Source organism: Acipenser ruthenus, chromosome 47 (assembly GCF_902713425.1).
Source record: "Acipenser ruthenus chromosome 47, fAciRut3.2 maternal haplotype, whole genome shotgun sequence".
Classification (NCBI taxonomy): domain Eukaryota; kingdom Metazoa; phylum Chordata; class Actinopteri; order Acipenseriformes; family Acipenseridae; genus Acipenser; species Acipenser ruthenus.
The window spans coordinates 9,124,669-9,152,075 of record NC_081235.1 but is presented as its reverse complement, the minus strand read 5'-3'; the positions used below and the strand labels follow the sequence as shown (position 1 = coordinate 9,152,075).

Sequence of the window (27,407 nt, the reverse complement as noted above, 5' to 3'; positions counted from 1 at the left end):
CCCCCCCCCCCCCGAGTCTTTTCTTTTTTCTTTGGTAACAGAGACGATGCATTGAACCGTTTTCCATTCGAGCATATACAATACATAACATTTACCATAGTTAACAATATATTAATAAACAACTTCAGGTCAACCACTACTATAGGGTTATTCTACATTGACCTTGTATAGTGCGAAAGAAAGGTTTGGTTAAAAATAAAAATCCAGTATTTGTTTTTTTGTTTTTTTCCCATGTGTTAAGTGAGTGTGCTTCCGGCAGACCTGCAGATATCTTGTTCAGGACGCAGTGCAGCCTGGTCTCCTTGCACACAGCACCCAGACCCTGCTGAGGGAGGCCTCTTCACATTTCTCATATTATTATTATTTTTGATTGTTATTTTTTTTATCCTGGTTTCTGTATTTTTTTTTAAGTAAGTTTTGTGTTTTGTGCAGTAGTCCCTTATTTTATTTATTTATTTTATTCCTACTGGCTAGTGGTGTTCTCCCAGACTTGTAACATGTACAGTCCTTGTCTTTCGAAAACAATAAAACGAATTTATGGGAACCCCTGTGCAGTTCCGCTTTACAGCAGCAGGTGGCGCTGGTGTGCATTTCCTTTTACCCAGCGCAACGGCTGTCGATCCTTATAAACTTCCATGGAAACTCAGAAGATGCATCACCGGAGCACACACCCCCGGAGAATTCCTGCATCTTCTTTCCATACACTGATGTAGCTGAAGAACGTCAGTCCCCTTGACCTCTCATCGCTCTACCCTTGCTGATTGAGTTTCTCGTCGCTCTCCCCGTGCTGATTGAGTTGTGTGTGCATGTTCCCATGCAGGCTTCAATGCTGATCGAAGGTGCTGGAGTGTTCCTTGTGCATGTTTCATGTCTGTGAGGCACCGCGCGGAAGGGTGTGTGTCTGGCTGCACTGCGGCCCCTTGGCGGTTGGTTTGGTTTGGGTCGGGTCGGGTCGGGTCGGGGGTGGGAGGGAGGGAGGGAGGGGGTCCCTCCTCATGCCTTGGAGAAGGTGCTGGTGGAGGTCCCTGGCTGCCCCGGGCTCCCGCTGTGCTCCTCGTGCCAGCGGTCCACGCAGCGGCGCCGGGCGTTCATGAAGAAGTTGCTGACGGTGTTGAGCTCCAGGCCCAGCTGCTGGGAGATGGTCATCTGCATCTCCTTGGAGGGCCGCTTGTTTTCCTTGAAGATGGCAATGAGGGTCCGTCGCTGCAGATCTGTGAACACCAGCCGCTGCTTCTTGGGCACCAGGTTGCGGTCCTTGTGCTGCTCCTGCTCCTTGCGCTTGCAGGCTGCCGAGGAGAACAAATAAATAAAACACAAAACAAGAGAGCGGAGATCAGAAGAATTTCCATCATTCACCCGTCAGGAAGCTGCACTGCAGGCCGTAGACACAGCACAGGAACGCAAGGAGAGCAAGACATGGACAAGGCAAATAACTTGGTGGCTGACATTGTCTGCAAATCACCTTGCTGACACAGTGAAGCACTAGTAAAGCCCTCTAATAGGAGTTCTATTGCTCAATCAGTTGGACTGTGAAAGCTGATGCATGTACGCAGTTAACGAGAGTAACAGTAATCACTTTATAATGACTGCCATACAACACAGGTGCTGTCATTTACCCTTGCGTGTCTGTGTGTGTGGAATTGTGCCACATGCACTTTCCTCGTGGTGGATAACGCATACGGGTTTTTTGTTGCCAGGGCAACTTCTTCTACCCCATAGAGTTCACAGAAACATAACAAATTTCTAAAAAATCAAAACAAAAAATTGTGTCCAAACAGGTATATTATTGCATACCATATCGTACCACCAGAGCCAGATAGACCCAGCGATGCAATATTACATATACAAGTTCTGTAAAATACACTTTGCATGCAATAATGATTTGACGTGTTTGTTTATTATAATAATTATTATTGTTGCTGTTGTTGTTGTTTCACAATGCTGGTAGAGCACTGCTACAGCACTTGCATTGCAGTGAAGTCAGCACTTTTCTTTTTTGTTATCCTTTTTACCGCAGTGTGGAGACAGCGTTGCTGTGCTGAACTCACACAGCAGCCGGCGTTGCTGTTTGATTCAATATTAATGCTGTTTAGACTGGGCAGTGTGTATCGAGCGCCCGGGAGGACATGCAGCTTGTAAACAGGATAGTCCCAGCTGTACGGGAGCCTGTAGCAGGGGGTGGATCTACATGCTGTGAGCCCCTGGCACTGGGGGGGCCCGTGGGAGAGGGGAGGGGGCCACTGCATGTTTATTGAAGCTGATTTCACTGCCTGAAGGACGATGCAAGGGCAGGAATATTCCCAGGGTTTGGAGAGGCCAGCCTGCCTGTTCAGCTCAGGAGTGATCCCCTGCATGCTGCTATTGCAGACTGCTGGAGAGGCAGAGCGTTATGAGTGTGTGTGTGAGTGTGTGTGTGTGTGTGTGTGTGAGTATGTGTGTGTGTGTGTGTGTGTGTGTTACTGGGTTTCAAAGCTCGCTGTTTCATCACGGAATCAAAGGGTTCTAGTGAAGAGCAGGACGCTGATACATTAGACCCTGCGTGTCAGAAGATCAGTGTAGCAGACCCTGCGTGTCAGAGAAGATGCCTGGAAGAGAAGGGGTTAAAGCCGGAGCCTCCTTGTAAACGAGGCACTCAACGGGAGGAGCAGCTGAGATAAAGATAAGCCTCCGATTGCATCGTAAACCTGTTTCTTTTCCTTTCTTAGTTTTTTTTCTCTAATTTTGCTGAAACAGCTTAACGTGCCCCTCTCCTCTCTGCTCAGTCTAATTACAGCTTCGAGGGAGCAATCGATAGGAGACTGAGTCCAATCTATTTACTAGTGCTGTCTAAGCCCTCAGCTCAGATCCATCATTTTCATATTTTACATCACCTGGCTTCAGCCTGCAGCGCTGCCTGGACACTGCAGCCACCCCTCCCAGCTCCGATCAATGGCCATGCTCAGACACAGAGCCCCTGTGTTACAGGGGGGAGGTGGTGGGTTTGTTAAAGGGCTCCTGCAGTATTTCCAGTGCTGGAATCTCAGCTCTCTCAGATGCTTCGATCCTCAGATTTGGCCACTGATTCCTTTGAAGTTGGAATGCATGACAAATTCGATCTACTGCTTATTCTAAAATGTAAAAGGAATTTGCAATGCAATCTATGTATCAAACGGCACAAAAACAGGGAACGAGAGTAACAGTTATACAGTAAAATGCCTCCATTCATTCCTGAAGCAGGCCATACAGCTAGCCATGCTCACTGTCAGTGCTGGGCTAGTGCTGGAGAAGGTTCCGCTCCTGTGAACAGGCTACTTCCCTTAATTAAAGGCTGCATTGAGTATTTAGCCGCCTCTCTTTGTATCATTTGACTAAACTCTCAGCGGGTCCTGGTTATTGACTGATCCCTGTCAATCCTCTCCTAAATCCACCTTTCAGCAGCGAGAGAGTGAGAGTGAGGGAGAGGAAGAGTGACAGTGTGTGCCTGCATACTGTCCACCCCCAGTCTCCCCTTTCTCTCCCCTTTCCCACCCTCCCTTAGCCCACACAGCTCTCCCCTCTCCCACACCCCCCTCCATCCCACACCCCTCTCCCCCACCCCACACCCCTCTCCCCATCCCATACCGCTCTCCCCAACCCCACACCCCTCTCCCCAACCCCACACCCCTCTCCCCATCCCATACCGCTCTCCCCCCCTCTCCCCTCCCCACACCCCTCTCCCCATCCCATACCGCTCTCCCCCCTCTCCCCTCCCCACACCCCTCTCCCCATCCCATACCGCTCTCCCCCCTCTCCCCCCTCCCCACACCCCTCTCCCCCACCCCACACCACACCCCACACCCCCATCCCATACCGCTCTCCCCCCTCCCCCACCCCACACCACACCCCACACCCCAACCCCACACCCAACCCCAACCCCACACCCTCTCCCCATCCAACACCGCTCTCCCCCCTCCCTCACCCCTCTCACTTTCTCCTTCCTTTCTTGTGACTGGTTGTCATGCACTCAGTACAAACCATCCAATGCACAAGCTGCAGACAGATTCTACTGTGTGACCTTAAGATGTGTGTGTGTGTGTGTGTGTGTATGTGTGTATGTTTCTATGGAAGAGTATAACTATGTATGCCACCAATGATTTTTGTATCCTCCATTAAATGAACTATTATTATTATTATTATTATTATTATTATTATTATTATTATTATTATTTACTGTACCTCTTTGGTACGTTCCTATGAAGTCGGGAGGAGGGAGCGCTCCGGGTGGGTCTCTAGTCCTGAAAGCACTGCCGTCCTGTCTTTTCTCTATAAAAGGGAACACAACCCCCGCGGTGTGAGTCAATACTGCCAGCAGGCGGCGGAACACGACCGCGTTACAGCTGGACTCGGCTCCGCCAGCGCTCCGCACGCATCACACAATCCCCGAGCCCGCCGCTGGGTGGCGCCCTAGATGAGCGCTCCACTAATAACCACGGCATGAAGAACCTCTCCAACCCTCCACCGCTAACGGGCCTGTGCTTATTGATCGATACTATGGCAATCGATTACTGGGGATGATTACTGAACCAACTGCGCTGCGGAAAGAAAGGAAAATCGATCATTGCAGCTTTTAGTCCTACGGCAAAAAGCAACGCGCACACACACTCTCTCTGAGGGGCGTCAGGAGAGAGGACTGATTCGGGTCAAAGGTTTGGGCTGTTGTTCCCATGACAACAAGGCTGGATGCCGCGGCTACTCAGCTGTTAACACGCACACGAGCCTAGCTGTGATAATAATAATTATTATTATAATAATGATGAGTCTGAACTTTTCCATTGCAACGCCTTGTTTACTGTTGTGCCTGGTCCCGTTATAACCGTGTTTGTAACAGGCGCTGTTGACGGGACCATGTTTACACTGTTTGTTGTTTTTTTTTGTTTTTTGTTTTTTTGTAAAATACAAATGGGTCGATGGCTTATTTGTTTGTGTGGAATATACCATTTGCCACACGAAGCAGAGTAACAGTACGGCCGCACAGTTTCCTTGCAAGCATCCTGGTGCTGGCGCTGGTCTACAGGGACAGTGCAGGGCAGTAGTGTGATGAGAATGTGTTGAGTTGATTTGATCACTTCTCAGTCTGCCGCGTCCGGCACACTCTACCAATAACAGACATCCATTCTGTACATTTAGAGAATAAAAAACCTACTGTAACGCAGTCGTTTCAAGGATGGAAATAAGACTCCTATTGCAAAGCAGTCTCCCCATTCCAGGTTTTACTCCTGTCGGTTAGCCCCAGTGCATCGGTAACATGCTCAGGTGACGCTTATTAAACTCACAGGGGGAGGGAGAGAGCGAATGCTATTGTTACCCGCTCCATGAATAATATATGTTAATGTTTTCAGAATTCTTTTATATACGCCTTGAAGATGACTGCTGCAAAGTCAATGTTATAAAGATTTAAAAGCAAAAATAAATAAATGCATAACTACCCATCGTTAAACACGTTTCTTATAATTACATCTGTGCGTTTGGTTACTGAACAGTTTAGTTTCTATGTGGTTCTAATTTGCATATATATATATATATATATATATATATATATATATATATATATATATATATATATATATATATATATATATATATATATATATAAGAAGAATAGGGCGCCTGAATCTCGCCGGTGTCTCTGCGCACCTGTAGTTTAGTACAGCGCCTTGCTCCGAGAGGGGTGCGTACAGGTAGGGCACCCGAGGGACTGGTCAGGCGGGCATGGGACTCACACTGTTCGGCAGTCCAGCCCGGTGTATCCTCTGGTAGGTTTACCGGTTTCACTCTGTTTTGTTTTCTTTTCATTTGTTTATAGATTGATCATCGCGATACCGACTGACCCGCGTTTAAAACCCATTCCGTGGAGCATTTATTATGTAGCGGTGGTAGTGTCGTGCCGTGCCAGCGCGCCGCTGTAAAGTACTCTTCCCCCAGTCAATGTTACTCAATGTAATGAGGGGGAAATTGGTGCTAATAAACTGCTAATTTAGTACATAATGCCGGTGGCTTTCCCAGGTCCCCCTGCCTGCCCGCCTCGGGGTGTACAGCTCTTCCAATAACGCGCCAGGGTCCGAGTCCAGTGGTGGGTTATTTCACACCATGGCTGTCAATGAACAAGTAACACGAGCCTGTGGTTAAACCGGCTCGCAGCTTCTCTTCGACCGCAGAGCACTGATTGTAAAACATCTGTGTATATTATTGAACGACACGTGGAATCTGGAAGCGACCCCTTCTACCTGCAGCGTACAGGTAAGCAACGCTAGAAACTGAGCGGCTTGTAAAAGGGTAGACTGTATTCCGCGAGTGCTTTATATCGCACGCACAGTATTACAGATCCGTGTGCCTAGCCCGGTTTATTTGATTTGATTATTAACCAGGCAGCACATCTTTATATCGCACGTACAGTATTACAGATCCGTGTGCCTAGCCCGGTTTATTTGATTTGATTATTAACCAGGCAGCACATCTTTATATCGCACGTACAGTATTACAGATCTGTGTGCCTAGCCCGGGTTATTTGATTTGATTATTAACCAGGCAGCACATCTTTATATCGCACGCACAGTATTACAGATCCGTGTGCCTAGCCCGGGTTATTTGATTTGATTATTAACCAGGTTGTTTAGTTTGTTTAGCTGCTTCACCGCTAGTCTCGGTAATGCGCGTGTAATTGTGTAAAAGCTATACAATATTATACAATTTACGATTATTTGTTTTAAGTCAGAAGTGGCAGCAAGTTGTGTTTGTTTGTTTGGGTTTTTTGCAGTCGCCAGAATACGTTTTGTGTTGCGTTTGATTCGCAGTCACTTTTTTTATTGAAAAGGGGCATTTGAGAATCTCTTCTGGCTTCAATAGTTTCGTCGCCAGTGCAGACCGAATATACGATATAAGCTGTATTGATATTCACTGTGTAAAGTACAATATGTCTACATAGAATGGGAATGTATTGTAAAATGGATCTATTCATAAATATGATTTTTGTTTTTGTTTTGTATTCGGTTTTAAAACAGAACACATAATAAACTGTACAGCAGAGTGATTTCAAACACACTGACGCGGCGCTGTATTTATAAACTGGATGAACAGTGCCTCTGGGAAATGAGATTCCTAATGTTTCCTTATTTAGCATCTGCGTTGTGTGAATGTGAAAGACCCGGACTGTTTTTGCTTTTAAACTTAAAACTTTGCTTTTAAAATTAAAAATGAAGGGTCCTAATCCGTGTTTCACATGCATCCGGTTTTCCAGAAGCAGTAAAACGGGCTTCATGTGGATTGCCCCCCCAGAGCCTCCTCTGCCCCCCCCCCCCCAGATGCCCGGGCTCGCGTTTCCACAGCAGCCGCTGCGGTTCCGTTTGTCTGCTTGTAACTTCTGAGGTGGAGATAGAGTGCAAGATATCGAGACGGAGTTTGCAGGGAGCTCAAGGGATTATCGGATATCAAAAGCAAGTGCATACACATCTAAAACAAAAATCACGGAAACAAGCTGGGGAGGGACAGGTGGGGGACAAAGGTCACCTTTCTGAATTTTCTGTTTCTTTATTTCTTAGTTTTTTTGCACACGACACTTGTTTGTTATGAAATATAAACGCATCAATCCCACATTATATAAGAGCAAGACTAGTGCAAAGCGAGGCTGCTAGATTTCAAACAGATACGACATGGATAAGTGCTAACTGTCTCGAGTATGGAGACTCTCAGCACATTTGTTTATAACGCTGTTTACATGTTTTACTAATGCTTTAGTAACATTATTTAAGCGCTGACTGAACTGCACTCACAGCTTATCAGATGCAAAACAGAGGTCCTGTATTCAGGAACATCTGCAAAATATACAGAAATAATTGTATTATTTCCAGCCTGCGAATACACCGAGTCTTTGAACAGAGATATCTAGCATCTGTACCTTTTCAGAATGCGCAGTACTGTCCCCACGTCGCATAAAACAAACAGCAAACTAAAAACCAGGAGACAACCAGCGCGGCGATATACAGGGTCTGCAAAAACACACAATCACTCATTCATTTACAAAAAGAAAGGAATAACAACCAGCGCGGCGATATACAGGGTCTGCAAAAACACACAATCACTCATTCATTTAAAAAGGAAAGGAATAACAACCAGCGCGGCGATATACAGGGTCTGCAAAAACACACAATCACTCATTCATTTACAAAAAGAAAGGAATAACAACCAGCGCGGCGATATACAGGGTCTGCAAAAACACACAATCATTCATTCATTTACAAAGGAATAACAACCAGCGCGGCGATATACAGGGTCTGCAAAAACACACAATCATTCATTCATTTAAAAAGGAATAACAACCAGCGCGGCGATATACAGGGTCTGCAAAAACACACAATCATTCATTCATTTACAAAAAGAAAGGAATAACAACCAGCGCGGCGATATACAGGGTCTGCAAAAACACACAATCATTCATTCATTTAAAAAGGAATAACTATCTTGAACCACGTGATTTAAAGGTACACTGTTCTATATGCAATGCACCGGGGTTGTTATTATTATTTATTTATTTATTTATTTATTTATTTATTTATTTATTTATTAGCAAACGCCCTTATCCAGGGCGACTTACACAATTGTTACACGATATCACATTAATATGAAGTCTGATAGTAATCGAGTCACTGAAATCGTGCATTATATAAACAGTACTAAATAAATTATTGGCATCGCAATGGAACACGAATCTACAGAAACAATGGAAATCAATCTATTAAAGAAGGCTCTCCACGCGTGGAACGAGTGGGCTAGGCGGGTAACCCTATTCGAGTTGCCTTGTACGCTATTGGAGGGCATGATTACCCGCAGCGTGGCTTATCTGGGATGTCATGTTGTTGTTTTCCGTTCTATGAAGGACTGTTATTGTGCTGATAAGAAGGTATCTGTAGAGTCAAGCAGGGCGCTCTATCAGCCTGTGGGTTAAATAAGTGGATTCCTTTGGAATATTTTGGAGAGACAGGATAGGAGCGCGCATGACCTGCATTCCCATAAAAGCAGCGCTTCTTTTAGATCAGTCCTGCTTATCCACCTTTAAACAAATCAATTCAATAAATGTCAGGAGGCGATTGGCTACAGACAGCAGCTAAGCTGTACCTGGGAGCAGTGCGGAGGCTCAGTGTGTATTAACACAGTCCGCGGTGCTCTGCTCGGCTGTGACCCGCAGCGCGGTGATGTGTACTCAGTGTAACCTCCCGACCCGAGACCTGCCCGTGCGGGCTAATTATTCTGAAGAAAGCCAATCAGTTTACACATTTACTGTGTGATAACACCGCTGAGAGGGTTCCCGCTATACACGCCGCACCGGGGCGTTGGTTTAATGCAGAATAAATAGTCTTTGTTTATTCGCAGATATTAAGGGGCTGTAACTCGCCAATGCAGGAAATCATTAAGCAGACGCCGTGTATGACTCGCTTAAAAACAAACAGGCAGCCGACGAGGTAGAGAAGAGGCGCCTGCTGGCTGCACACAGAACGACACGCAGCAGCGAGGTAACAATGACAACCCTAACCCTAACCCTAGCACTAACCCTAACTCTCCCTGAAAAAACAACAGCCCCTAGAAACTTCTGCACGGCTATTGCAACCGTGCGGCCTGTGTGTCTAATAAGGAACTGGAGGATGCGTTGCAGTGCATGGCGTACTGGAGGAGACCGCTGTATGTTGCATTTAAACCTGATATAAAATATCTATAGGATAAAGCATGCATGAAAGAAAGGGGGGAGGGAGTCCCATATAAATGAATATTGTAGGCTGGAGATATATAATTACACACACAGAAACCCCGCAACCTTAGCCTTAGCAACAGGCTCGCAGTGTCCCCCTCTCCCTCGCGCAGCCCTGGTTACCGCGGCGCGCGGACTGCAGAGCGGTGCAGCGGATCAATGCTGCTTGTGTCAGCCAGCTTCATCGATACGGGCTGGGCAGGGAGAGGGGAGCTAAGGGATCGTGTGCAAATGTTCCACTTTTACTTTTTAAAGAAGCAAAAAGTTTAAATTCCATGCAAGCAGACATCGCGTCTCCAACCGCAAGCATTACCCAGAACACAAGCGCTCTGCAAAACATCGCTTTGAGGTTCTAGTCGAGGATTGAATGCGTCTCTGTAGCCTTCAGCAGGGGTGAAAATAAGATTCGTATTGCATAGCAGAGTCACCCGTTCCAGGTTTTACTGTAGGAGTTAGTCACCTAGTGTACTGGTAACAAGCTCAGGAGTGTCTTGTTAAACTCGTAATGAAACTCGGTTCAAAGTGCTCAGCAGCGGGAGTCTTATTTAGCAGTGCATTGCGTTCGTGCCGTTGCGTTACATATGCGTTGTATAGGATTACATTATAGATGCCTACAGTACAGGGCGAGTGGGTGTAGCTGAACTAGATTCAACAACTGCTACGACTGCTACTAAATAATAACTATATTAATAGCTTGTTCCAATCGATTATTCACACACGTGTGTGCTGAAGGATAACATCAAATTAATTTTAATGTAACAAACTGTGCTGTAGCCTTAAACGCGTCGCTTCATTCATTTTAACATGGGTGTGTTTCTTACTGCAGTACAGGCGGCCTTTTCACACTGCAGACGCGTTAATTATTATTATTATTATTATTATTATTATTACACCGGCCTATACATTTGGTAAGTTTTTGCCCCTCCCGCCGCTGTGACATACGGCCTATATCCTTTGCTAATAAATGTCGAATGGTTTATTATTCGATGAGATTTATGAGTTGAACAAAAGTTTTATCAGCCGGACGAGTTTTGCTAATCGTTTCAAAGGTCAAGCGGCCGGGTTCAGCTGAGCTGTATTGAAAAACACGAGGCTGGCGCAGCATAACACTGACACTGCGCATACAATAGAAAAACATATGGATTATTATTATTATTATTATTATTATTATTATTATACCTACCAGTGGTTCTGTGCACTTCTGCGTATTCACTTGGAGTGGAAATAGCTCTGAATCATCAAGGGCGTTGTCTATCTATTTCATTATTTGGTTTTGTGCCATCTAAAAACACGCATTGAAATAAACACTGGCGAGTGCTGTTCGTTACTCTGTGAAATGGCAGCGGTTTTCTGCAGTTTGCATCTCTTTTGTTTTTTAATTCGATTTTATTTTATTAATTTTTTGGAGGAGGAGGGGTGCCGCGGCTTAGAAGATACTTCCTACTCGTATTATTAGAAATCGAGACAAAACAGATTTAATATTAACAGAAAACGGCCGATCCTGGAATCTGTCTGGCGCCTCCACCATTAAGGACACAACTCGGGCTTGTGATTACCAAGGGGCAAAGGGCAGAGGCTGGAGTATTGAGCCGGAGAGCAGACACCCGGGGCCCGCAGCCCGAACGCGCCGACTCGGTACCAATACCAGGAGATCCGGGAAAAAAAGAAAACGCGTAGGCGTAAATAAACATGCCTCCATCACAATCGGGCTCCAGCTTCTCGAAATGTAATTACTTCACATAGTAATAGTAACAATGAAAACAGCCACTTTTGACTGGTTTGCTGAACCCTATACCTATATTGTAGACGCGGCAGAATTGAAGCACCTGCTCAGAATGTGATCTTAATTATTGTATACCATTTTCAATAGATCAATATACAGAATAAGGATATATTAATAAAGTGTTTTTATTTGTTATAATTTTTGAAGAAATATTATATTTGTTTTAATGTCCTTGCATTTACTGTATTTCTTGCTCTTATTGTATTACTTGTATTGTAACACTTGAAATGTATTTGCTTACGATTGTAAGTCGCCCTGGATAAGGGCGTCTGCTAAGAAATAAATAATAATAATAATAATAATAATAATAATAATAATAATAATAATAATACTGAGCAGCGTCCCTTTCATTAAAAGTGTATATTAAGCCACTCAACACATGTAAGCTCTTTGAAATCCAATGGGCTTTTTTCTGTTTTTTTTTTCGTTCTCTCTTTTACACAATTATTTGATTTGGCTCATAACATGAATCCAGGATTATCGATTTCTTATTGATCGGTCGATTACTAACTATGAAGGGAATCACGCGTGCCATACATCTGCAAAACCCGCTGATACTCGTGCAAGCGTGGTTCCGGTACTAAAACAATTCGGTGTGCGTGCTCTGTTCTCCTGCACAGAATGTAATGTCGCTGACAGTGAACACGCATAGCGAGGTTTACACGCGGAGGAGAAAACACCGCGCATTCATCCAAAAAAAAAAAAGAATTGTATTTTAAAATGTAAAATGTGAAACTCCACAATACTTAAAATGGACAGCAAACGTATTATTGCGTCACATCTTGATGACATACCTATTATTATTATAATAATAATAATAATAATAATAATAATAACAATAATAATAATAATAATAATAATAATAATAATATTTGTATTATGCCCACTATTTTATATATGCAATATTGGATTCATCTCTAATTGTATTATAATAGGCTATATAATACAAATGTGTTTTCACATCACTGTCCCATATTAAATGTATTGTGAATAGGCTGTACAATTTCAGTTATGCGATATACACACATATATACACAACATTGCAGGATGAATGGTGAAATAATACCTGAAGCCTCTTTTAATCGCAGTAATCTGTGGTTCGGGATACATACAGCCCCTGTCCTGTTACACGATGGAGTGCGCATTGTAAGAAACGGCTGGCTATTATTGATTAGGACAGTCCGATATCAAGCGGCGCGCTTCTGCTCAGACTAGGGACTCGAGTTTAAATATGTGCAGTGTGTCTGAACTGATTCTGGAGGTTCAGAATTGCAAATGATCTGAACAAGGGAGAATCTGTTTCTCTTTTCTTTTTTAATTTGGTGTATCGATAGCTAATCTACTGTACTTTTAAAACGGCGTTTGTGCAATTATACAAATGATTTTAAAATGAAACGCGGGGACATTTCCCCTAGTAGAAGACATGCCATTCAATATTCAATACAATCACTATCCCTGTATTATTATTATTATTATTATTATTATTTATTTATTTATTTATTTATTTATTTATTTCTTAGCTGACGCCCTTATCCAGGGCGACTTACAATTGTTACAAGATATCACATTATTTTTACATACAATTACCCATTTATACTGCTGGGTTTTTACTGGAGCAATCTAGGTAAAGTACCTTGCTCAAGGGTACAGCAGCAGTGTCCCCATCAGGGATTGAACCCACGACCCTCCGGTCAAGAGTCCAGAGCCCTAACCACTACTCCACATTATTATTATTATTATTATTATTATTATTATTATTATTATTTTGAAAATATAATTTAAAACAATGTTTTGGATAATTGTTAAGGACAACACAATTATTGTTTCACACAGACCCGTTTTAGAGGGTTGATGAATTGCGAAGGAAGGAAATACAGATTCTAAATATACAGTTCCTCTCAACACAATTCTAACTCGAATGTTTTTTGTCTGATTTTTACCGGTTTGAATGGCTGTGTGGCGCCTTTAAGAAATCTATACCCGCTTTCTATAAGTAAGTTCTTTTTATGGCTGTGAATGGAATGTCCGTTTCGTGTGTGTCGGTGCAGCAGATACAGAATCGATGACATATCCAAGGATCGATATCGTGCAATACTGCGAACGCGCGCGGCGTCTCCCTGTGTTAGAGAATGCCCGGGTAATATTAATATGCGGTATTAAACCACGCCTGATGCAGGTGATGTTCATTCTCAGCAGGGCGAGCAGTCCGCCTGGCTGTGTCCGGCCTGTATGACCGTCTCTCTCATGCCAGACCGCCACTCCGGTCATTTCCATCGCACGCACATTTAAACCACACTCTCCATCTCCACTAGCGTTGTTTTCTCTCCAGGTATTCACTTGTTCTGTGGTGTCTGTGGCGGTCTGTTAACCCTTTCCCGTCATTAACCTCGGATTAATCTGATCCATGCAGACCAAGCACGGCGGTAATAGCGCCGCTCGAGTCGGTTTATGATTTCCCAGTATGCAACTCGATACTTCATTGCTTCAGGTCCTATTAACATTGCGTTATAAATGCACTGACAGGGTGTCCTATTAACATTGCGTTATAAATGCATTGACAGAGTGTCGTATATTGTATAGTCTTGCGCATGTAAACGGTGTGTAGGATTGTAAATGCTTCAGTAAATGTATTAAGTGTTCGCATATCCCTTGATAGGACGCATTAAATATCTCGTAAAAAAAATACAACACAAGTTAGTGTTAAAAACGACACATGCGTTCTAGTTAAATAAATACATACATAAATAAACACAATCCAAGCCGTGGGCTTTATTATTATTATTATTATTATTATTATTATGATTATTATTATTATTAAAATGCAGTACTGTATTAGTCTATTTTAACATTACACAATGTTTCGCTATAATAGCACGCACAGCCCTTGTATCCTGCATTACACACATGTATATTAGTAATGTATATATGGCTTAATGCTGAAAACATATATACTATTATTATTATTATTATTATTACGAATTGCCTTTTGTTTATAGAGGACTCACTGTTGCTGCTGTTGTGTGTGTGGAGCGATGGGCTGTCGGCGCGGCGGAGATAAGCCGCGTCCGGACACAGTGCCTGTTTCACGGCTAACCCTCTCAGGTTTACTCGTCAGGTGAGGAAACGCAATCTCTCGCAGCCGGATCGAAACTCTGCCCGTACTTTCAACACCGTTCTGTTGCACTTCAGAAGGCTGTGCTTTAAAAGGGTTAGCGGATATTTTCAGAGTCAATATTGCAACTAGATTTCTGTCGGCTAGTTCTTACAGTCTCCACTGGCTGTCGATCTATCTGGAATCAATGCACTGTCCGGACAGGCCTATGTGTTTGCATTCTTTAAAATTCTCGCTTATAGATTGTATTTCATGTCTGTCTGTCTATCTATCTATCTATCTATGATGAAACCGCGACCAGTCGACTTGGGGAGCTCATTGCAGAGGTAGACTGGTCTTTTGAAAATATTTCCCGGTTTTATAGAGTCCTAAAGACAGAAGCAGTTTTTGTTTTCTCAGTGTGTCTAAATATAAAAGCGATTCTATTATCAATTCAAATATATCATCGATCTTCTATTCCCATGCATCATTGATGAACAAACGAAGACGTATTGCACCCTCACGTGTCTGTTAAAACACGCACACACACAGAGAGATACACACACAGACACACACACACACAGACACACACAGAGAGATACACACACAGACACACACACACAGAGACACACACACAGAGAGACACACGCACACACACAGACACACACACACACACACACACACACACACAGACACACACGCACACACACACGCACACACTTTTGCGTTTCTGTGTTTGTGGGGACTTGCCATTGACTCTCATTTTATTGCATTTACTATTTCTATCTCGAGTCAGACAAAACTCCACACAGGGTGAAAGTCGACAACAATCTTTTTTTTTTTTTTTTTTTTTTTTTAAGGCATATTTAGTTCTTAAAAAGGTGTTTTACCAATGGTTTCTATATTTGAAATATAATATAGGTAGGGCCAATACAAATATATAACATGCTTATTATTTTTAATTCAATGTAACGGGCCCTCGCACTGTTTTTATGTCATTTCAAATCGATTTTAATATATAGGCCACGGGGATTGAAAAAGTCGTATTAAAAAGGTGCTTCCAAACTGCACGCTTTGTGTCACGTGACTCCGGCTGTACAGAGCTGAATGCTTTTCAAACCGTGACCCAATGAACACGCTGTCCGTGACCCAATGAACACGCTGTCCGTGACCCAATGAACACGCTGTCCGTGACCCAATGAACACGCTGTCCGTGACGCAATGAACACGCTGTCCCGTTAGGTGTGATCCGCATAGTGCAAAGAGACCAGCGGGATTAGAGACCAGTTCGGGCGAGGTGGGGCAGAGCCACGAATCCACATCGAAAACCTGAGCGCTACAATGCAACCTGTTACAACGCACTGAAATGTGGCTCTCTTTATAGTCGCACCAGGGGGAGGAACGTGTGTCAGTACTGACTCTGGGTTGATTTACACTGTAACATGAATTAATGCACAGCTATGCTATTTATATAATTGTAAAAGATTGCACCCACACGGGTTCGTTGCCCCTTTAAAAATACGACCCAACACAGGAACTTCGGTTTTTCCAAGCGCGGTTGCGCTGTATATTTAATTCACAAAACAAAAATAACACAATAAACCAAATAAACACCTGGCTCTGTACGAGCGCCAGCTAACACACAGGAACACCCTGACTACAAGAGGGACAGCGAGGCCGTTTCCCCACCAAACAATAAACAAAACCCACACAGGTTTAACACGGCACACGTTTTTACCTCACGACTGCCAGGATGCAGAGCCCCTCTTCTGCCTCCTTCTCCTCCGCAGCCTTGAGCAAACTAACTGCTTTTCTTTTATACCCTGCACCTGGTCCCAGTTCCCAATTACCACCCAGGTGCATGGGATAATTACACAATAAAACAATTAAATTAAACAATAGCACAATTAAACAATACAAGAAGGTGGTTTGGTACAGCTGTGGCAACATGGCACCGAGATATGAATATGATACAGACCGCGCCGAGAATATGACACCCACTCGCACGAATTGTGATGTTTCAGGGGTGCTTTGTGAAATACATTTTTAGTTTTATTTATAACTGCATTCTTTCTTGTTTTTAAATCTGGTGAAGAAAGACTCGAAATGAACCCACCCGTTCTGAGCGCTGATCCAGCCCTATACCGCTCTCTGTGATTCTGATCCAGCTCTATACCGCTCTCTGTGATTCTGATCCAGCTCTATACAGCTCTCTGTGATTCTGATCCAGCTCTATACAGCTCTCTGTGATTCTGATCCAGCTCTATACCGCTCTCTGTGATTCTGATCCAGTCCTATACAGCTCTCTGTGATTCTGATCCAGCTCTATACAGCTCTCTGTGATTCTGATCCAGCTCTATACAGCTCTCTGTGATTCTGATCCAGCTCTATACAGCTCTCTGTGATTCTGATCCAGCTCTATACTGCTCTCTGTGATTCTGATCCAGCTCTATACCGCTCTCTGTGATTCTGATCCAGCTCTATACAGCTCTCTGTGATTCTGATCCAGTCCTATACAGCTCTCTGTGATTCTGATCCAGCTCTATACCGCTCTCTGTGATTCTGATCCAGCTCTATACAGCTCTCTGTGATTCTGATCCAGTCCTATACAGCTCTCTGTGATTCTGATCCAGCTCTATACAGCTCTCTGTGATTCTGATCCAGCTCTATACAGCTCTCTGTGATTCTGATCCAGTCCTATACAGCTCTCTGTGATTCTGATCCAGCTCTATACAGCTCCCTGTGATTCTGATCCAGCTCTATACAGCTCTCTGTGATTCTGATCCAGTCCTATACCGCTCTCTGTGATTCTGATCCAGCTCTATACAGCTCTCTGTGATTCTGATCCAGCTCTATACCGCTCTCTGTGATTCTGATCCAGCTCTATACCGCTCTCTGTGATTCTGATCCAGCTCTATACAGCTCTCTGTGATTCTGATCCAGCTCTATACAGCTCTCTGTGATTCTGATCCAGCTCTATACAGCTCTCTGTGATTCTGATCCAGCTCTATACAGCTCTCTGTGATTCTGATCCAGTCCTATACCGCTCTCTGTGATTCTGATCCATCTCTATACAGCTCTCTGTGATTCTGATCCAGCTCTATACCGCTCTCTGTGATTCTGATCCAGCTCTATACAGCTCTCTGTGATTCTGATCCAGCTCTATACCGCTCTCTGTGATTCTGATCCAGCTCTATACCGCTCTCTGTGATTCTGATCCAGCTCTATACAGCTCTCTGTGATTCTGATCCAGCTCTATACTGCTCTCTGTGATTCTGATCCAGTCCTATACAGCTCTCTGTGATTCTGATCCAGCTCTATACAGCTCTCTGTGATTCTGATCCAGCAATCTTACTGCTGTGTTTCTTCCACTGTTTGTGTGTGTGTTATGCATAATGTATTTGTGTGTGTGCGTGTGTGTGTGTGAGAGAGAGAGAGAGAGAGAGGAGGGGTGCGAATGCATGTGCGTGTGTTTTGGGGGATGGGGGCTGCTGTATAAATGGAAAGGAGCGCTTGGATGGAAATCAATACAGATTCAGTTGGCGCTGGATCAGCCTTTACAATGTACAGCACAGCCCCCCTCTATACCCTCCGCACACTGCTCTCTCTCTCTCTCTCTCTCTCTCTCTCTCTCTCTCTCTCTCTCTCTCGCACACACACACGCACACACACACACGCACACGCACACACACACACACACACACACACACAGCGCTCTCCCTGCCTGCCTCCCTCCCTCCATAGACAGTACCCTAATCGCAGAGATATGTCACCTCCAGCTGTAGCCGCTGTGCACTCGAAACTCTCAGCGCTGAATATTTCACCTTGACCGGGACTGGCTTGCAATGATCTAGCCTGCAGCGTCTCTGGAGCGCATCCAGTACAGTGTGGATCTGTACTGAGCGCGCTCTCAAGCAGATCTCCATGTGATCTGTGCACAACGACAGCATCTTCCGGATAACCAATAACCCTGATAACACCGCTGAGTTACACTGTCACTATATCGTTCATACACCTGCCTGGCTCGCTGTATATCCAATTACCCCGGCTATAGCGCACTCCTCACCGACTCGCCTATCAATTATTAAAGTGTCCATCGATCTGCTCGCAGTAGTACCTGTCTGCATGCCTGCCTCCCTCTCTACCGCCCCATGATCCCAGCCCTCCGCGGATCGCACTGTCTGGAGTGTGTACTGATGACGCACCGGCGATGTCTAAGGAAATGCGCTGCTATTACATAGGTGCTATACCCATAATGGACTCCACACGGGTGAAGAACGCTTCGTCTCGGATGTGTTCTGTGGGGGAGCTTCGCGTCACAGTGTGGTAATCACAGCAATCCACAATCCATTGTATTGAAATACCTTTAATGGAACTGAAGCACAACAGCAATACAGCCAGCATCGCACAAGCTTCTGTGCACAGTCAGAACAAGAGAAGGTTTCTTGCACAATACACACAATACCCGTGCCTTCTCGTTTCTGTTCTTCAGTGTAGAAGTTTGCTTCAAGATAGAATTGGCATTGCACGTTGATTGCAACTCCCCCCGCCCCCAGACTCGTTAGATAATACAGCACATGCCAAATAATGTGTGGTCGGACTTTCTCTGGCTAAAAAATACACGTTTCTATAATGGGTTACACGGCTGCAGAACCCAACAACGAATTCTCAGTGCAGCTCCTACAATATACTATAGCTGTGTGTCAGGTGGCTGTATATATAGCGCAATACTGTGCAATTCAAGTGTCCTGACATGAATCTCTATGCATCGCTATAGATTTAGTTTGCAAACTGATTGATTTTATTTTAAGGCTTCAGTGAGGTTTCTGGCTTTCCCGTGTTAAAACTAAAAGGCTTCGATACAAGAACCCGGGGCTCTTACTCGTGTTCAAAGGTGAAAATCAATCGGAACTTTAAATGTCAGAAGCACTGTGGGAAATGTGTGCGTGTGTGTGTGTGTGGCTGTTGAATTCACAATCGACGCCATTCCAGTTACAAAGAAGATTCCAAAAGCTACAATCAAAATCAAACAAAAAAAAACGCACAAAGTCAGTTCCTTTTGCTTTGCAACCTTCGCGAGTTCCTGTTCGGTTGGAATCTCCCGATCCGGTGGAAAGGGGTCCCAGCTGGGTTTGAAACTGGGCCCGAGTACATCCGGGTGTCTTTTCCTCAGACTGATGATGGAAACTGAAGCACATGAAGGTGTCTCGCTCACAGTACGAATGCCAGAGTGTGCCGAGGCCGTGGAGCCCGCGGTCGTGTTCGGTTTGACAGGTTCACGGGGATTGTAATATCGCTGCGCTGTCAGACCCGTCCCTCCGCCTGGCAGCCCCTCCGCGACCGCGCGTGTGTTTGTTGTCTCTCTTTTCTGATTCTGTTTTTCTACCTTCTCTCTTTTTTTGCTTGTTTTTTTCTGGAAAACGAAACAATCGATTAGAAATTGAGGCTACATGTATATTATATGATATTATATGATATTATATTATATATTACAGTACAAACTACTCCTGCTTGGTGCCATTGTATTCCCAAAAGAAAACAACACACCGCAATGGACTCTGTGTGTGTGTGTGTGTGTGTGTGTCTCTCTCTCTCTCTCTCTCTCTCTCTCTCTCTCTCTCTCTCTCTCTCTCTCTCTCTCTCTCTCTCTCTCTCTCTCTCTCTCTCTCTCTCTCTCTCTCTGTTATATAATGTCCATAGTGGCCTGTTTCTTGTGAATGGAGAGGGGGTATGGGTAGCCAGCTTATAACCGAGCCCGCCACGGCCGCCTCCGAGCTGGCCACAAAGCCACGTTAGAACCCCTCCATGAATAATGCATTGCAGAGAAGCGTCTGTCCGGTCGGCTGGCTGGCTATAGGAGTGTGGTGAAGAGGAAAGCTGCGAGGGCAATTTCAGAGGTCCGGCTTGTTTATCGATCTCCTATTTACTGAGCCAAACTAATACATCACGATTGAGTGCAGCAGCAGCAGCAGCAGCAGCAGCACCGCTACAGCGGGCTGCGGGGAATGGAAGGGAGCGGGATGGGGGAGCTGCCCAGTCCACCCCCTCTGCCCCTCTCCGTGCTAAACCAAATGAAAATCGCACCTGTTTCACATTGAGTCTGTAGCGCTTCACGGGCACATTATGGCCCCGCGATGCAAATAAGGGAGGGAGCCCAAGAGTCTTTTTATTTTTGTATAAAGTATAATTGCTGTAAGTGATATTTAATATGATGAAATAAATGTACTGCAATATCCATGTAATTTTATGCTGCCGGTTTATATACTTGGGCGTGAAATGTATTAGTAGTCGTATTTCTCTTTATATAGCTGTCTCTGGTACTGTAGAAAAAATAATGCAATTATTATTTGACAGCCTTGACAAACCTACATTCCCTGCCACCAACACAGGCAAAAGACTTCACAGAGAGCTAGGCTGTACACACACACACACACTACAGAACACACACACACTCACACACACACACTCACACACACACACACACACACACACACACACACACACACACACTCACACACACACCACAGAACACACACACTCACACACAGACACCACAGAGCACACACACACACTCACACACACACACACCATTCTCTCACACTCACTCTGTCTCTCTCTCCCTCTCACTCACTCTGTCTGTCTGTCTCTCTTCACTCTCTCTCTCCCTCCCTCTCTTCACCCCAGCACGCAGAGAGCCGGCTGCCCTGCGGGAGTGAATTGAGTCGAAAGAATTGATCGATGCAGTGGCTATCCGTATCGATCAGTTCTTTACTGACCCGACCAAATACATTGAGATGGAGTGTTGAATTCAGCACGAATGCAGAGACGAATGATTTTCCACATTTAATGCAATCTTTAACTGGGATTAGTCCACCAAAGCGTGTCCCAGACAGAGCCTGAGAGCGACATCGCAGCCGTGTCCTCCTCCCTCACACCGCAGCCGTGTCCTCCTCCCTCGCACCGCAGCCGTGTCCCCCTCCCTCGCAGCGCAGCCGTGTCCTCCTCCCTCGCAGCGCAGCCGTGTCCTCCTCCCTCGCACCGCAGCCGTGTCCCCCTCCCTCGCAGCGCAGCCGTGTCCCCCTCCCTCGCAGCGCAGCCGTGTCCTCCTCCCTCGCAGCGCAGCCGTGTCCTCCTCCCTCGCACCGCAGCCGTGTCCTCCTCCCTCGCAGCGCAGCCGTGTCCTCCTCCCTCGCACCGCAGCCGTGTCCTCCTCCCTCGCAGCGCAGCCGTGTCCTCCTCCCTCGCAGCGCAGCCGTGTCACCCCTCCCTCGCATCGCAGCCGTGTCCTCCTCCCTCGCAGCGCAGCCGTGTCCTCCTCCCTCGCACCGCAGCCACACGGGGAGGGGGTTCTCATACGCGATGTCATTGATATATTTTCATTTCATTTGTGCTTCCTGGTGTCCCGAGAATCCGCGTTCTGTTACAATTGGGTTTCGGAAACCTCAAGATTCATATTGTGTGACTCGAGATACAAACAGAAACCGGATCTTAAATAGCAACTTGAGCAGGAAAGGCGCGTCTTATAAACACATCTGAGTATTTTGAATGGTGAGAGCTGTGTTGGTGTTTTTCAGATCACGCGTATTTCTCCTGGTAGCCTCGTATCCTCAATACAAGTCAGAGGAACACTAGCAGGGTGTATGATCTGGGGTCGGCTGTTTGAAAAGCCCGTGGGATCCCAGTGTACATTCACTCTGGCTGCAGCACACACCACGGTGTAGATCTCATGCGAGCGCAGGGTTTGTATTAACTGTGCCGAACGGGCAGGAGCAGACAGTGCACCGCAGCGTTCAGAGAAGCGGAGTGGCCTCTCTGTCATATGTGGGTACAATGCAAATGGGTACAGAATGATATACCCCGACCCCCGCGTAAGCCACTGCGGGAATCTAAAACTGCACCCGCGTGTTCTCGGAAGAGTTTCCTCCACACGCGTTTTCAGACTGAACAGTTACCAATCCATCATATTGACGGCGCTCAACAGCATTACACTGATAAGTGCATTAACAAACGCTCATATGTCTTTTCGCGCTCTCCTCCGCCAGTATTTGGGATATTTGGAGAAATACATCTGTTTGTATATAACAGCGAACCGGGGTCACTAACATACAGCAGATCCCAGCCATTCTCTCTCTCTCTCTCTCTCTCTCTCTCTCTCTCTCTCTCTCTCTCTCTCTCTCTCTCTCTCTCTCTCTCACTCACTTGTTTTCCATGTCTTTATATATATATAATGTATGTATGTATGTATGTATGTATGTATGTATGTATGTATGTATATGTACGTGGTGTTTGAAATCGATTGCCGTGACTGATGAATTCAGAATAGTAATTTGAATGTATTGATTTCAGTGGCTGGAGGAGAGCCCCTCTACCCCCTCAAGCACACACGCGCATTCCGCATAATTGCGCATTTAAATGCAATAATTACAATGTATTCCGACTGTCTGTATGCCAGCCATTTGTCATCGTGTCGGAAATGACCGGACTTGCACTGGAGCAGATTACTGTCGCAACCACGAAACAGAATGCCTGTAAAGGGTGACAGTCATGCGTGGGGGGTCGAATCTGCTCTTTGTAATTGTGTTTAACGTGTGGACCGAGAAGCTGTCGAGAGTTTATCATTAGGGGCTTCGTGTATTGTAACCTCACAAGCTACTCTTTCTGTACAATACAATTATCCATCAAATGCAGCACTACACACCGAAACACCGTGTTATTTAGGACTTAGGGGGAAAATACATTTCAATGTTTTGAATATTTAAAACTCTTAAAAGACTCATTTTGTGCCATTCATTTACCGCCGTTATGCAACCGATTATCGATTTCCTTTTACAGATATTTATGTATTTGGTAAAAAAAAAATATAAATATATGTACACACACACACATATATATATATATATATTATTGTTTTTGTCGTTGCTGTTGGTTCAGCCTGTACTTGCTTTATTTTTTAAAATATAACTTGCTCGCATTACTATTTTTTAATTTTTATTTTTTATTACGCCTCTATATAAAACATATAAAATATCAATTTACAGACAACAGCAAATAAAAATACGACTCTCCTAATACTTAAAGAAATAAAGAGCTTTTTTGCTGCTTCTGTTTTGGTCTGTGTAATCCCGCTGGTTATTCTATAACGAATAAAGGATGCAACCCTACATATAAAATATACATTCCGGGGTGTGTGTGCGAGTGTGTGTGTGTGTGTCTGTGTGCGTGTGTGTGCGTGTGTGTGTGTGTCTGTGTGTGTGTTTCAAGGGTATATATATATATTTGTTGTTCATTTCTACTGTAATATTATTGTTGTTCTCCAGGTTGTTCGGCTCTCTTGGTGTAGGAGACGCCGTGCTGCAGACTCGGCCCCTGTGCCGCTGAGCTCGCTCCTGTTTATTTTATTGTGTCGGTGTAAGATATAAAAACCTGCTGCTCAATTAGGTTTAACAACAGAGGTACTTAAAGAGACGATGGGGCCAGTGTTTAAACCTTTATTTACCAGAACCCTGTAAAAGAACGGGGACCATTTGCATCCCATTAACTGCTTTTCAATCGTAAATCGACTGGAAGTGCACGGCTAATTGAAGAGGCGGTGAAATACGGGATTGTAGGTAAAATAGCGTTACACTAACCTTGCACACAGGAGCTGGGCGTGAAGCACAAAGCATGTTGCACAGCTCAAGACTGCTAGAGAAGGCTACAGAATATATATATATATATATATATATATATATATATATATATATATATATATATATATATATATATATATATATATATACACAAACAGAAAGAGAGCGGGTAATCTGTGCATTGAGGTGATACGCTCCGCACAATGCAAGCTGTATGTCATAGAAACTCCCTCCAGGAAGCAGAAGGAGCTTCTCGGTCTCCATGTCTCAATAGATTCTCTCTTCAGTACAGCGTTTGAAGTCCTGCGTGTCTCCTCTCGATGGGTTTTTATGTATATTTTAAACATTCCTGCCACTGTCTGAAATCTGATCCTCTCTGCTTGTGTGATTTGCAAATTATGGAAAACAATCAGAGATAAACAGAATATAAAGTGAGAGATATATATATATATACATATATATACACACTACTAATAAGCAGTAGGGGCAGCAGTGTGGAGTAGCGGTCAGGGGCTCTGGACTCTTGACCAGAGGGTCGTGGGTTCAATCCCAGGTGGGGACACTGCTGCTGTACCCTTGAGCAAGGTACTTTACCTAGATTGCTCCAGTGAAAAAACCCAACTGTATAAATGGGTAATTGTATGTCAAAATAATGTGATATCTTGTAACAATTGTAAGTCGCCCTGGATAAGAGCGTCAGCTAAGAAATAAATAATAATAATAATAATAATAATAATAATAATAATAATAATAATAATAATAATAGTCCGCAGCCATGCTGGGGAGATTACTAGAGATATGAAAACAGAAATGCATTGCGTTTTTAATAGCAGTTTATACCTGTGTGTGTGTACACTATATACATGCACGCTGTCTTGTACTGTAAAATATTAAATAGAATGTTACACCCTCTCACTCCTACAGAGAATTAAATATAGAATTGTGTGGATAGCTGTGTGTTTGTTTGTAGTTTTTTTTTTTTTAGAGAACGGAATCGATCCTTGATCAGTTTGACATTTTTTAAAATGAACGCTGGGAAGCGCGGTATCGATCACCGAGAGGTCATCTCATTCTGACCCGCTGAGGGGCAGCGATAGGCGGGCTTGGTGTGTGTGTTTGCTCCCGGGTGACACTGGAGCTCGTTAGGGGGGGGGGGCAGAGAGAGAAGGCATGTTGGAATACACGAATATGACCTTTAGTCAAGTGTCCGACACAGCGGAGAGATAGCCTGTAATTATATATATATATATATATATATATATATATATATATATATATATATATATATATATACACACGATACCTGCCGAAAATACGTTTACAAAGGCGTTCGCAAATTCAGTGCTTTCTTATTGGCTAACAGAACATAAACCGAGAGCTATAGTGATTTGTATCTTTCCTGTCGCAGTCAGTGTTATTGTAGATCCAGTTCTCCGCAGTAACCCGGCTTGATCACCCCGTCACACGTGGATCGTACCTGGAATGGGGTTCATGAGCCCATGCGTGTATTGACACAGCTGTGCGGTCTGCTCTGCACAGCAGTGTTTCTGTTGCATGCTGTTTCGTGTATCTAAATACAGAACGCATTTCCTTCTCTGGGCTGCACAGTGTGTTTGATTGTGCTTCCATATCCTAGCAAACCCGTCCTGTATTTGTGTGTACCCTACCCATGCACGCACTGAGTAAGCTGGACCCGGGATAGCTCGCCGGTTCAGCCCGCCTCTCCCTCCTCACTTACCCGCCAGTCTGAGCGCAGACATCCTCTGGAACTCCGGTTCCTGGAGCCACTTCCACATCCTTCTGAAGGTCTCCCGGCCCGACTTGAGTTTACTCCACGGTTTGGGGTTCCGCAGCAGGTCCGATAGTGTGCCCTGGGACCTGCACAGGATCCGCTGCGCGAAAATCGCCTGCGGGATGCTGTAGCGCTTTAGCTCCGCCGTGATCCTCTGAGCCACCTCTTTCGTGTTGATCTCCTCCACTTGCCCGGGCCCCACGCCCTGAGATCCGCCTGCCGCTTGTCTGTCCCTCTCGGACAGTATGGAGCCACTGGACTGGGCATGGTGGTGCCCGTGCGAGTGCATGCCGTTCAGCGCTGGCATCATGCCGGCTCCCGGCCCCCCGAGCCCCCGAGCCAAGTGGTCCTCGCTCCGGGACAGCATGGCAGCGTGCGACTCGTACCCGTTGGGCGAAAGCATCTTCTCGTTGGACAGGTGACCCCCTGGGCCGTAGGCGCTGAGGGTCTGCTGGGAGTTGTGCAAAGAACCGAGGCCGTTGGAGAGCGGAGAAAGCGACTGGCCCATGCTGGACATGTCCTTCGGGTAATGGCTGTACAGGTTGCCCATGGAAGCCAGGCTCCGGTCGTCCCGCATCAAGGTGAAGCTGCCGCTGACGTTGCTGGCGGCGAGCCGCTGGTGTGCGTGGTGGTGGTGATGGTGGTGGTGGGGATGATGGTGAAACTTGTCAGAGACCGTGGAGATGGGCGGCAGGTGCTGCAGGGGGGTCAGCGTGGTGTAGGTGTTGCTGAGGCTCATGCCGGACTGGGATTCGCAGGCAGACATGCTCATGGCCGGGTGCAAGGACCCTGCCAGGCTGTGATCCGACCGGTAATCCCCCGCTCCTTCCAGGATAGAAGCCATGCTGGAGACCATAGCGGGCCGGCTGTGCGACACCAGGTTCCGGTGAGAGGGCTGCCGGCCGTGGGAAGCGCTCATGAGCTCCCCAGACTGCGAGTGAGACACGCTGTGCAGATTCCCAAGATTGTCCATTGTAAGTTCCATAGCTGAAATTATTTATTTATTTATTTGTTTTGTTTTCCCCTCTCTCACTCTCCCCCTCTCCCCCTCTTTTACTAACAGATAAATTTAAACGATTTCAAAGCTCAGCCATTGATTTCTATTCCAGCTCCTCAGTCAATCCAGCATGATGTGATGAGGTTCTCTCTCTCTCTCTCTCTCTCTCTCTCTCTCTCTCTGTCTCTCCGAGTGGATATCGGTGCCGGTGTCTGTGTCGTCCTGTCTGCAAACAGCCGGGGAGCAGCAGTGGAGCCAGCGCTGTGAGAGAGCGTGCCTGTGTGCGGGTGTGTATGAGTGCTACCAGATCGCGCCTCTCTCTCTCTAGTGTGCTGTAGCCCTGTGTGTGTGCGTGTGTGTG

The 27,407-nt window shown here is 45.3% G+C and overlaps 1 protein-coding gene across 4 annotated transcripts; it reads right to left on the bottom strand.

Moving 5' to 3' along the window:
- On the bottom strand, positions 1-27,407 carry LOC117966296 (one cut domain family member 2-like). Of its 4 annotated transcripts, XR_009319846.1 has the most exons (3): positions 16,367-16,879; positions 4,195-4,281; positions 1,196-1,286 (listed from the first exon to the last, which is right to left on the bottom strand). XR_009319846.1 is itself a non-coding variant. In XM_059014213.1 (2 exons), exons 1-2 carry the CDS (start codon positions 27,032-27,034, stop codon positions 994-996), a joined length of 1,332 nt encoding a protein of 443 aa, XP_058870196.1. In that variant the 5' UTR covers positions 27,035-27,407; the 3' UTR covers positions 1-993. The 4 variants fall into 4 exon arrangements, 2 of the variants coding, with proteins under 2 accessions (XP_058870196.1, XP_058870197.1); XM_059014213.1 differs by lacking the exons at positions 4,195-4,281; positions 16,367-16,879 and adding an exon at positions 25,996-27,407 and having other exon boundaries at positions 1-1,286; XR_009319845.1 differs by lacking the exon at positions 4,195-4,281 and having other exon boundaries at positions 1,200-1,286.